Source organism: Branchiostoma belcheri, unplaced genomic scaffold (assembly GCF_001625305.1).
Source record: "Branchiostoma belcheri isolate BF01 breed outbred unplaced genomic scaffold, Haploidv18h27 scaffold137, whole genome shotgun sequence".
NCBI classification, from domain to species: domain Eukaryota; kingdom Metazoa; phylum Chordata; class Leptocardii; order Amphioxiformes; family Branchiostomatidae; genus Branchiostoma; species Branchiostoma belcheri.
This window is the reverse complement of record NW_017802791.1, coordinates 260,749-273,679: the sequence shown is the minus strand read 5'-3', so window position 1 is coordinate 273,679 and position 12,931 is coordinate 260,749. Positions and strand designations below refer to the sequence as shown.

At 37.5% G+C, this 12,931-nt stretch overlaps 1 protein-coding gene across 1 annotated transcript in view; it reads right to left on the bottom strand.

Moving 5' to 3' along the window:
- LOC109464334 (synaptic vesicular amine transporter-like) overlaps positions 1-11,924 on the bottom strand; it is a 19,381-nt gene extending 7,457 nt beyond the window's left edge. The window contains 14 exon segments of the mRNA XM_019761281.1: positions 7-34; positions 417-468; positions 610-673; positions 1,226-1,277; positions 1,934-2,012; positions 2,343-2,438; positions 3,348-3,411; positions 4,190-4,230; positions 4,407-4,496; positions 4,923-5,015; positions 5,615-5,698; positions 6,620-6,678; positions 10,285-10,642; positions 11,787-11,924. Coding sequence (XP_019616840.1) covers positions 7-34; positions 417-468; positions 610-673; positions 1,226-1,277; positions 1,934-2,012; positions 2,343-2,438; positions 3,348-3,411; positions 4,190-4,230; positions 4,407-4,496; positions 4,923-5,015; positions 5,615-5,698; positions 6,620-6,678; positions 10,285-10,642; positions 11,787-11,916 — 1,290 coding nt within the window. The 5' untranslated portion in view covers positions 11,917-11,924.
- Between the last annotated feature and the right edge of the window lie 1,007 nt (positions 11,925-12,931).

Genomic DNA, 12,931 nt, shown 5'->3' with positions numbered 1-12,931 from the left:
CGATGGCGTAGACAGTCCGTACACCGAGACGTGTCTGCAGAATATTTCAGAAGAAGTCAGTGACCTTGCTCAATATAAGAAAAGTGATGTAACCATTGTACTGGTTCTACCTACATGTATTCAAGGCTATAGGTGGTACCTTAAAGTAAAGGGTCTCGTCATGCAGCTTTATTACTCCGTGAAGGAGGTCAGGACCTCCTGACGGAGTGTTGTGAAGGGCTTGATTTTGACGTCTGTCACCATGGTGACTGGTGTTGGGTTACCAGTGATTTCATGGTCTGCTCTGCTCCTGTCACCATATACTAGTAGTGCATATATGTGAATGAGTTGGAGTAAGAATTAACAGAGCAGACCATGTCCGAAGGTAAACATTATGCATTTGCTTTGCAGATGTTACTTCTCTAATTTAGGCTTACCTCAGATCCACGAGGTACCCCATGATTGGCATCATTGACGCATCCACCATTCCTACGTCGGGAGAAAAAGAAGACTTAAATATAAAACGAGGCATTGTCAAGCAGTTTTTTTAAACTATAAGGACATTATGCATTTGTCTATAAAATAATAGGTATTATTACAGAGCACACATGTGAGTACATATGATCTTACCGATTGCAAACCCAATTGCAAAGTTTGGCACGATCAGCCCAGACAGACTTCTGGCAAACGGAACCTTGGAAAAAGAAAGAAATAGTATTTGTTTAGCAGATTGTCGATTGTGTACGTTATGCAGGTAGCTGTTTGCAAGCTAGTTAAGGTAAGGCAGCCTGTAACAATACATCACATCAAATTCAAATCAATGAGAGCACGCAAGCTTGATGAAGATGGGAAACTAAAATGCTTGTGAAGATAATTTTTGAACAGTTTTCCAAGAACTTTGCCAAATAGTTTTTTTTTAATGTTTACATTGTACTTATACTACGCTGTGCTATGCTGTATAGTCAGTGTTTCTGTTTTCTGCAAGATCACGAGATATCAAAACTGGAAATTCTGCGCTAGATTGGGGGTCCCATTAGGGATCCCTAATCTAGTAAAGACCTACCTAATATGTCAAGTTTCATGACAATTCACCCAAAACGTCTTGAGTTATCATGCCGCATACACGCATACATACATAGTACATACACACAAATACACAGTATATGCATACATATTTCACATACATTAAAAAACACTACCAAAATCTAACCTTCTCGCGAAAGTTAATTGATTTAGCAGTACGTACCACAAACGAGAAGACCCCGACCAGCAGCATCCCCAACAAGGCACACAGCCATCTAGAAGACAAAGGTAGAAGTTGTCATGTTTGCTGTTCTAAGTGTCCTTTGTCTTTTCCTATTATTATTACTACTTTGTTTCATTGTTTCCCTTTGTGTGTGAGGAGAGGGCTGACATAAGTTTCAAACTTTTTGCCCGATCCTCAAAAAATAAATGTAAATAAGATAAATAAATAAATGTTAAATATTATCAAATAGCCGAAGGCGTCGTCTAATCAAAAATGCTCTCAGGCAGTAACACCAAAAGTGGTCGGATATTACAATAGCCGACCACTTTTTTGGACCGCACAGGGAGCAGGACATTTAAGATAGCAGTTGTTGTTTAAAAGACTTGCATTTACCTATAAAACAATGTACTGTAGTTTACTTGGAATTCTTTATTCGAAAATATAACAAAATCAAAAAGTTGTTATTTGAACAGATAATGACAAAACATGACTTTTTACACTTCTGGTAAAGGAATGGTCACATTCTTTGTAGGGCGCCATACAATTTTCAACCAGGCCACTACAGAATGAACTAACGACCAACAAGGCCGTCTTTTCTGTAACAAGACAGCTGAATTTTGCACAGGACATACGTGTGGGCTATCCAGAACGTGCTTAAAAGCATGGTTCTGGATAAAACGACTGTTCCGGATAGAACATGTCACTGACCTTCCCATCTTGTGTGCCAGGTTACCAAATAAGGCAGTCCCAATCAGGTAGGAGATGCTGGCAGGTAGGAACGCCACACCTGGTGACGGAAACAAACAACATGTCAACAAAGACAGGGGGCGCTACAGACTTTCTGCAAGATATGATCCAACTCATCAAGCCACGTGTGTCATCTACATAAGTTGATGTCCTTCCTTCCTGAATTTTAAAGACGTGGGTTGTACAGTTAAAAATTGTCCAATTTCTTGTGTTAAAAAATCACTGACTGAGTTTAAACTTGTTTCATATAATGATTCTACCAACACGGTAACACCAAGGTAAAAAATATAGCATCCCTAATATTCCATTGAATAGCCAAATTTGGGCATTAACTGCAAATACCGTTGAAAAAAGTCAAATGATAACAAACCGAGCTGCCATTGGCCCACGTCCATGGTGTCCATCATCCAGATCGGCAGGGAGGGTTCCAGCATGGCGATGGACATGTTGGCAAAACAGATGGTACCTGCGGCGGACATACCATATATCTGTGTCAGCACAGTTTGACGGACAGAGGAAAGAAACAAAACACACAAAAGAGTTAACCTTCCTGAAGAATTTTTAAAGGTTAAACCCTTTCTGGAACGTTAAACTTTCATGCTAAAAATTCAACTTTTCTGGAGAATTAAACATTCCTGGAGAAATTCAACTTTTCTGAAAAAGTCAACTTTCCTGGAGAATTCAACTTTCCGGAAAAAAACTTTCCTGGAGAATTCAACTTTCCGGAAAAAGTCAACTTTCCGGAAAAATTCAACTTTCCGGAAAAATTCAACTTTCTTGGAAAATTCAACTTTACTGGAGGCTTCAATTTTTTCCTGGAAAAATTAAACTTTTCTGGAAAAATTCAACTTTCCTGCAGAATTCAACTTTCCTGGAAAAATCAATTTTGCTGGAAAAAAACTTTCCTGGAAAATTCTACTTTCAAGGAGAATTCAACTTTCCTGGAGGATTAAACTTACCTGGAAAATTCAGCTTTCCTCGAAAAATTCGACTTTTCTAAAAAATTCAACTTTCCTGGAAAATTAGACTATTCTGGAAAATTCAACTTTCCTGGAATATTCGACTTTCCTGGAAAATTCAACTTTCTTGGAAAATCCAACTTTCCTGGAAAATTATATATAGATATGTCAAGTTTGAGACTTCAATCTATTAGAAATGGTGATTCTACCGGCAAAGATCCCGATCGGAGTCTTTGTCGACAGAAACCCTGATCTGAGTAATCTGATTGAATGTTTAACTTTTAGGATATGCTAGGCGCCAGCTGACCTACTCCTAACCATTGTTGGGCTTACGTTCAGGAGGCCAAATTCGTAAAAAACGTGTGACAGTGGCTTAAAAGTACGCTATAAAGATGTGCACTTGCTAAGAATGTTACCTGCCGCCACAAGGATGTACGGATCCCGCAGCAGCTTGTGGAGGGGGTCACCGATCATGTCCACCTGGGAAGAAATGGCAGCATAAGCTTAGGTTACTCCGCTGCATTAAAAAAAAGTATACCGATGATCATGATAGATGCCAGATAAGTCAGGGAAATATACCAGGCGACAAACTGCACGTAAAAGAGTTTGAACTACCACTCTCGCACTCTAGTCATGTTTTATACGGGATGCTTATAGTAGACGCCATTTTGCCCGACCCACAAGTTATCATTTTTCTGCATACAAAGTGACCCAGCATACAGCTTTGAAAAATGTATCCCACCCCAGCCAGCAGTTACATTTTGTACTAGCCAGTAGGTACTAGCCATCAGTTACTAGACATCAGTTACTAGCCTTTTTTCAATACTAGCCTTTAGTTACTAGCCATTAGTTACTAGCCATTAGTTACTAGCCATTAGTTACTAGCCATTAGTTACTAGCCATTAGTTACTACTAGCCATTAGTACTAGCCCTTAGTTACTAGCCATTAGTTACTAGCCATCAGTTACTAGCCATTAGTTACTAGCCATTCGGTACTAGCTATTAGTTACTAGCCATTAGTTACTAGCCATTAGTTACTAGCCATTAGTTACTAGCCATTAAGTACTAGCCATTAGTTACTAGCCATCAGTCACTAGCCATCAGTCACTAGCCATCAGTTACTAGCCATCAGTTACTAGCCATCAGTTACTAGCCATTAGTACTAGCCATTAGTCACTAGCCATCAGTTACTAGCCATCAGTTACTATATAGCCATTAGTTACTAGCCATCAGTTTTTGCGTAAGAGTTATGACAAACCTTTGTCTTCACATTCGGTCTCAATACCATCAGCTGGAGAGCTAGAACACACATTCATCAATGAAAAATTTGTAATTAATGTGTTTGGTTAATTATAGAGCTGATATGAAACTCCTTCGTTAGTTCTATAAAAGGAAAGCAAACAGATAAAACTTATTTTGTATTAAATTGAAAACTTCAATAGATTTAATTTTTGCAAACGTTGAGAGTGACATACCTCCATCCAAGAGCACCAGTACTGCAATGATCAGAAAGGGGGCGCTCTTCCCGACGAACTCATACAGGACGCCGCCAAATGGAGGCCCAACTAGATAGAGCACAATCAACACGTTATCGTAGTACTTGTACTAGTATGCAGTACAATGCAAAGAACGTTACAGGTCTTTCTTTATCGTGCAAGGGAAACCACACCAGCTGTCAGGTATCAAGTAGGTCATGTAAATAAAAAAAGGGTGAAAACACCTACCAGATGCAGATGTGATTTCGTCCTTTCGGTACTGACTGGACCAAACACACACGAACGCAGGCACGCACGCACACGAACATACCGAATTTAACAATACCGAATTTAACAATGCCTCAATTTTGCATGGAGGTAAAAAAAAATCAAAAGATTGTACGTACGAAAGAGACGCACGATGGAGAAGTCTTACGATACAATTTTGTGCTTTAAATATATATTTTATGTTATAAAACTGAGAAAGTTAATTAAGAATCAGTATTTTCCCCTTACTCAGTACTCCGAATGCCAGTCCTCCCAGGGCCATACCGATCACACTTCCCCTTTCAGCATCATCTTGATACGCGTCCGCAAGCATACCCATCCCTGGGGCACAAAACAACACATTATAATTGAATGACTAAGCTCTATATTTTATACCCTGTAGCAAAATTATATTCCTAATGCAACTAGACAAACCTTCCATCCAAAAACATGAAAAGAACACAGTTTATTTAACTCCACTATAGCTCAAAAGCGAGAAGTTGAATTCGTCTAACTATAGTTATATTTTGTATTTGTTAACTGTACTTGTATGGCCCGTGTGTACATAGCCCACTGTGACAAAACGTGCAATAAATGTCGCAATTCATTAATTCATAAAGCACAGACAATTAACATATTGCAGACATAGTTTCTTGAGAGGCGTGAAGGAAGCCATATACATCAGGGTCCATCAACCTTCATTGAACCGCGACGGGGGCCGACATCGTCTACCAGATATCTTTGACCCAGTGTTGACGTCACACGTCAAAGAAGCCACGTGAGAAGCTACTGAGAAAGACCAGAGTGACTGGTCAAAAGCTCTAGGTGAGAGATTTTTTTGTTGTTGTTGGATCAAGAATTCTAACTTTAAACATGTAACTACCAACACAGATGAACTTTCATGATAATATTGAAGACAATTGAACTGCATATTTTACTACCTGCAACAGAGGAGCAGGATGAGCCGACTCCCTGCATCGCTCTGGACACAAAGAGGACAGCATATGATGTCCCAAAGGCAAACCCTGTGTGTGACAAGACGTTTTATCCATGGGAACCAAAATTGACAGTAATACATTTGATAGTATTCAATTTGGCGGATATGTTCCTACTAATGCTTACTATTGACATATACCACTACTAGCATTAACACTAGTGCTGCAGGTAGTAATAGTAGTAGTAGCAGTAGTAGTAGTGACAGTGGTAGTAGTAGTAGTAGTGGTAGTGGTAGTAGTAGTAGTAGTAGTAGTAGTAGTAGTAGTAGTAGTAGTGGCAGTAGTAGTAGTAGTAGTAGTAGTGGTAGTAGTAATAGTAGTAGTAGTGGTAGTAATAGTTACTGTAGTAGTAGTAGTAGTAGTACCCATCGTCTACCGAAACGGATGATGACGATGAGTAACAGCTCTACTACTACTACTGCTACTACTGTTACTGCTACTTCTACTACTACTGCTATTATAATGCTACTTCTATTGCTACTACTTCTACTGTATCTCTCTTTCTCTGCTTCTCTCTCTCTCTCTCTCTCTCTCTCTCTCTCTCTCACACACACACACACACACACAATACACACAAATACACACACAGATGTACTGCTACTGCTATAGCACTTCTACTACTACTACATGTACGTCTACTGCTACTACTACTACTATTCTATGTCTCTTTCTCTGCTTCTCTCACGCACACACACACACACACACACACACGATGCACACAAACACAGACACACACACACAGACACACACACACACACACACACACACATGATGCACACACACACACGCTCACAACTGCTAAAGCATTGCATTTCGTAACAAAGAAAAGTTTCTCGAGCTTATGCATTATACGTATAACTGGTATCCACCCTGTATTCTATTTAGAGCCTTACATACAGCAAACCTTAACACAAGATAAGATTGAAGGCAGAATTCATATAATTCACGTACCTAATGTTGACAGGAACAGGATTATGAATCCTATAAACATCGGTATGCTGTATCCAATCCTGGAGAAAGAAGACGCGTATTACAAAGTAAAGGAAGAAATCTTTGATCGCTGTTTTTAAAGACCTCTAATACAATTTCATGGCGGCAAAACTGGAAATATGATTTTTTGATTGATAAAACAAACAATAATAATACAAAACAATGATAAAACAGGTGCAGGAGGAGGGGAGAAGCATGGAATGCTTATACAAGGCCCTCCTCCTCTAAACTATACAAAATTAAATATAATCAATAAATGGAAATAATACAACAGAAAATGGAAATAATACAGTAAGGATAATCAAATATAAATTTAATAAATATATAAATTAATGACAATGAAATAAGGTAATGTAAGTTATAAATACAGTGCAATAATGATAATAATTTGTTAGAATAAGAGTTAGTTAGAGTTAGAGTTAGTTAGAGTTAGAATAAGAGAAAAACACTAAATGAAACTACTACAGGGGGCTAGGTTCATTTATCAGATGGTTTCTATAAGAACTGGAATAATCTATAAGATTAGCACATACTGGCCCACATTAGCATTTGCATACTTCTGGCGCTTAAACCAGTCCAGAAACAACCCCCAAGAATAGTTAGGCCATGTTGATTTGATTCTATGGATGACATCCTCTGGGAACCCCAAAACTGATGCAAGCGTGCGAATTAAAAAGTTTAGCAAAAAAAAGTTGCTTTCATTATGAAATCTACGTGGTCATGAAGGTTGAACAAATGACACAGAGTATATATGGTTTGGCGAATAATATACTCTACAAATTCATTCCTTTACATTTTCGCATTTTTTGTTTAATTTTGGCATTCTACAACATTGGTATTATTTTCCAATCTTTTTTGCAACTTACGGAATATTTTTGCTCATTTTGCAACTGTTTTGTATGATTTACAATATAGTTGAAAACTTTTTTTTAGACAGCAGAAAATTCAGTCATCCAGATAATCAAATCAACATGATCTTATTTATATGCTGGGTTCTCGTTCTCATCACTCAACATCGCTGAACTTTTACTTCTACAATATCGATGTACATTGGACTTACTCTGGGGTGCCAGAGTATACAGTGCAATTTTACGAAATACAGTGCAATCGTATTAGTATATAGTGCAATTTTACGGAATACAGTGCAATTTTACTAATCATGACGTAACGTGTGCCAGGCTTTCCAGGGACGCCGCTAACGGAGCGTACTCACATGTTTCTGTGTTTATCCAGCGAATTTGAAGAACCATTCTCATAGATAGACCTTTAGTTAAATCACTACATACTACACACAGGGCATATTACTACACAGGGATCATTTCGAATTTGCTCGAAAAAAAGACAGAAATATGTGAGTCAGAGGTGTCCGCCATCTTGAAACTGAGAAAGCAGCGAAAGCTGGGTCCAAGTCACGTGATTCAACGTCATTATTAAAATTGCACTGTATTCCGTAAAATTGCACTGTATTCTAATACGATTGCACTGTATTCCGTAAAGTTGCACTGTATACTGATACGATTGCACTGTATTCCGTAAAATTGCACTGTATACTAGTAAAATTGCACTGTATACCGTCAAATTGCACTTTGTACTCTGGCACCCCTGTTAATACTATACAGATAAGTGACTGGAATATTGACTTTAAATCTGTTTTTACAACTATAAAACTGCACTGGTCACCTTTAACATTGATTTTTTTTACCACACGGGGGTTTTGACTAGCGTGGGTGAAAAGGTCATAGATTTTATCGCGTGATTTCGCCCAAAGCGACAGTGAACCTTCTTGAATACTGCCAATGTTTTCGGCCAGTGCAAGGTCAAAATTGACTTGATACTTCAAACTGTAAAAAAACGTGACAAGATTTTCATTTTTTTTGTGATTGGAAGTTTTTCTTAAAATTCGTATTCATTACTTAACTATATGAAAAGTTTATTGCAAATTATTGCCCGGAGGCTAATTGCAAATTACAAAACATAAAAGAACAATGGAATAGAGTATAAAGTAATTAAATACTACATGGTAAAGGTAGCAGTCTAGAACTACAACTATGTCTAAAACTATGTCTGAAGGGTTTGACTTCTCTTCTGTAAACCATGGAAGATGTAATGTCCCACCTTTTCTAACTATACAATGTGCATTATGTAGCTCAAGCTCAATGTATTCATAAATCTACAAGTGTATTCAGAAGTAGTTCGCATAAGTCTTTGTAGAATTGTAGTAAGATATCACTGTAATTATGGCTTCACCACAAAGTGGTGAAGACATATTGTGTTCCCTCATGTTTCTTCTTCTCCTCCTTCTTCTCCTGCCAAACAGTCAAAGGGATTCAACTCAGCCGTTTTTCAGCCAAATGACCTGAAATTTGGCATGGACGTAGAGTGGGCCAATACCCCGACGCGTTTTTTTTTTCATTTTTTTGAAAAATTGTTTTATTTGGTTTTTTTGGCCATTTTCAGGCAAAAAATATACATTTTGGGATCTGGAGCCCTGGTACTAAAACCAAATGACCTGAAATTTGGTATGGGGATACGTTGGACACATGTCTGCAAAACCTAATTCAAGCTTTCTACATACACCACTTTAAAATTGTGAAAAATAGGGCTTTTTGGCTATTTTTGGACCAAAAATGTACATTTTTGGCTCCTGTGCCCTAATATTAAATCTGAATGACCTGAAATTCGGTATGGGGATACCTTGGACACATGTCCAAAGAATATCATTCACGCTTTTGACATATACCACTTTAAAATTGGAAAAAAATAAGGCTTTTTTGCTATTTTTGGACCAAAAATGTACATTTTTGGCTCCTGTGCCCTAATATTAAATCCGAATGACCTGAAATTTGGTATGGGGATACCTTGGACACATGTCCAAAGAATGTCATTCACGATTTTGACATACATCACTTTAAAGTTATGTAGAATAGGGCTTTTTGGCTATTTCCGGCATTGGAAGGTTCCATTGCTGCATGGGGGTGTAGACTATTGGCAGCCATCGTAGGATAGATCCATTTTTGGTATGGGGGATGTGGTGAAGCCATCTGCTGCATTTGCTCTCAAGCAAATGTCGGCCTTTCTAGTTTTGCTTCTGTTTTATGATCATGGACTTTTCTTAGCTTGTATTGACATACACGTACAATAACGGTATTTCATTAATTAATGTTTTTTTAAGTTCTTAATTAAAATCCATGCTAATCGCCTCGTTGCTCAAAAGTTACAGAAAGTAGCATTAGTCTTTCAGTTTTGCTTTAAATAAGTTTGTTTATTTTATTTAACCAGAAAATACATGTCGCCTATTGGCGCTTTCAAAGATTCCTGGGGGGAACAAAACTAACAAAACTACATGACATTATAATTATAACAAAAGATTAAAGATGAACTAACAAAGGTCAACTAAAAATAGATAGACTTATCGTGAACAAGACGAAATCGTAACTAACTCATCAACAATCAAATGAAATAAAGTAACGTACAAGTAATTATATTCGTTCAGATATCAAATCATAATGGTAGATAGTCAAAAGGTATGTCAACTTAAAACTAAATACTAATAACTAAATGTGGAGTTTGCATATCAATGAAATGAAATATAAATAATCAAAAGTCAAATAATTATTAGTTATTACCTGTTTGTCAGAGGGCCGACGAAGGGGTTTGCCAGCAGTTGCAACGTTGACTTGGACGCGTAAAGAAGTCCTATTTTGATGTTCTCGTGAATGAGGTCCCAGTCGTGTTCGTTTCGCTGCGGTTCTTCCGTGTAAGCCCCGGATGTTTCGGTCACGTGACCATGCGTCTGTGTCACGTGTTCATCCAGCGCATGCGCGGTGGTAGTGCTGTTCGCCATGCTGTAAGCCTCTGCCACAGGGTTGTTGTTTTCCTGTTTTTGCAGCTTGTAGTAACCCGTGTGGCCGACCCAGTCATAGCCAGAGTCACCGGTGAAGTTTGGGTGCTCAAGGCGATAGAAATAGTCAGGGATGATTGGCACTGTAGAAGAATAATTCAAAAGCTTTTTTAAAGTTTAAAGTAGACAAATGCTGATCAGTATCAGTAGTTTTTTTATTATGTTGAGAGGTAGTCAGCAAAATTAGAAATACATTCGTAGTCAAATGCCTTGTGCTTACCATGAAGTATAAGCATAAGGAAAATGTTAGTATTCATACAGACGATAACAAAACAGACGTTAACTTGTGTGGTTAACGTTTGGTTAACTGGTTGATTGGTTAACTTTTTAACACATCTTCTGTATGAATACTAACATTTTTTTCACATTTTTGATTGCCATTTTAGGGCTTAAAACCCCGATTTTTCAAAGTCAATATTCTAGTCACTTATCTACATACTAAGTTAACACAACACTGTCCAAATGTATATTGGCCTCATGGAGCAAAAATTCTGGCAAAATACGGTTACTGAAAGGACCTGGATTGATTTTAAGGTACCGCCCAGAAAATAAAAGACTCATCTTGTGGCTTGTTTCTGCAGTTTTAAATGTCTTAAGTCTGAAATGCTGACTCAAAAGTGCTAAATAAATGTGAAGCAGTTTCAAGTTTTGCTGCCCTGAAATCGCACTGGATGCCTCTAACAACTAATATGTAGGCATTGTAATCTAAATAGGATAGACGATAGGAACACTTTGTATTAGAATGTAGCTCATACAACGAAGAGAGAGCTGAGCTTTATAAACTATTGCAATGTATGTTTCCCCATTTCATACATCTTAGCAACACAAGTTCATATTTCTACTGACTTTAGACAAATCTTCGATTATAAAACACATCTGTACTTATATCTACATCGTTACTAAGAAGCGAGAAGAAGCCAAATTATCGTAATTATTAGACTATATGTCCATAGTACATAGAATTAGTGCTAGCTTGTACATTGTATATATTCATTGCAAACTGTGACGTCTTTCCTGTGACCTGTACTGAACCCAGTGGGTATTTGCGTACAATAAAGGTCTTCATTCATTCATTCATTCGTTCATTCATTCATTCATTCATTCATTCATTCATTCATTCATTCATTCATTCATTCATTCATTCATTCATTCATTCATTCATTCATTCATTCATTCATTCATTCATTCATTCATTCATTCATTCATTCATTCATTCATTCAACTTACCGACCACCGTGACCAGCATGTTGTCCAGTAGTAGAGCCACGAACACGGTGACCACGATCAGCTTCTTCGACAGGCGGCACTCGTTACAGTAGGCGAGCAGCGAGGTCATCTTCTCAGCCAGCGGAGCCATCGCTGTGGCTTTTATGGCTGCATTATGTAAACAACCTCCAATTTAATTATGAAAGTTCATCTGTGTTGGTAGTTACATGTTTGAAGTTAAAAATTTTGTTCCAACACAAAAAGTTATTTCGACCAGTTACGCTGGTCTTCCTCAGTAGACTGACCCAGTAAAGCTTGTCACGTGGCTTCTTGAAGTGTGACGTCAACACTGGGTCAAAGGTATCTGGTAGACGATGTCGACCCCCGTCGCGGTTCAATGTAGCTTTACTGGGTCAGTCTACTGAGGAAGACCAGAGTGACTGGTCGAAAGCTCTAGGTGAGAAAATTTTTTGTGTTGGAACAAAAGTTTTAACTTCAAACAAATCTCCAAATTAATTCTGGACTTTTATTTTATTTAATTTATTTATTTCAACTTTATTTACATATAGTACATGTAAAATGGCCATGGAAAACAGGAATATCCTTTAGACTCCCTGACCAAAATAAAGATAGAAATGACAATCATTTTCAATAAATAGTGCATATCAACAAAATACAATGACAATAATTTTAAGGAAAAATACTAATAACAATAATTGTAATAAATTCCCATATCTCAGTAACCTTACCTCTAGGTAGGTTGATATTGTAAACTATAGGTACAAATTATGTAAGAAATATGTAGTAAGCCATCGAGGGCCCCGATTAACCCAATTCTGCAGAATTCTGGGAACTGGAGCCAGAATTCTGCAGAATTCTAGGAAGTAGAGCCAGAATTCCACAGAATTTAGGAAACTGTAGAATTGGGTTAATCCCCAAGGGGTCTTCGATGGCTGTAAAATATACACATTTTTTTACATCATTTTTACCAATAGTTTGCGATATTAGCCTATCTAGAATCTAGATATACGGTTGCTGAGATATGGAAATTAGTCCGGAATTAAACTGGAATCGTTTTTTTTAACATAAGGATGATATAAAATGTCAATTTTCTGGTAATTTCTTTACAAAGTAATTATATTATATAAGATTAACCCCAATCATTA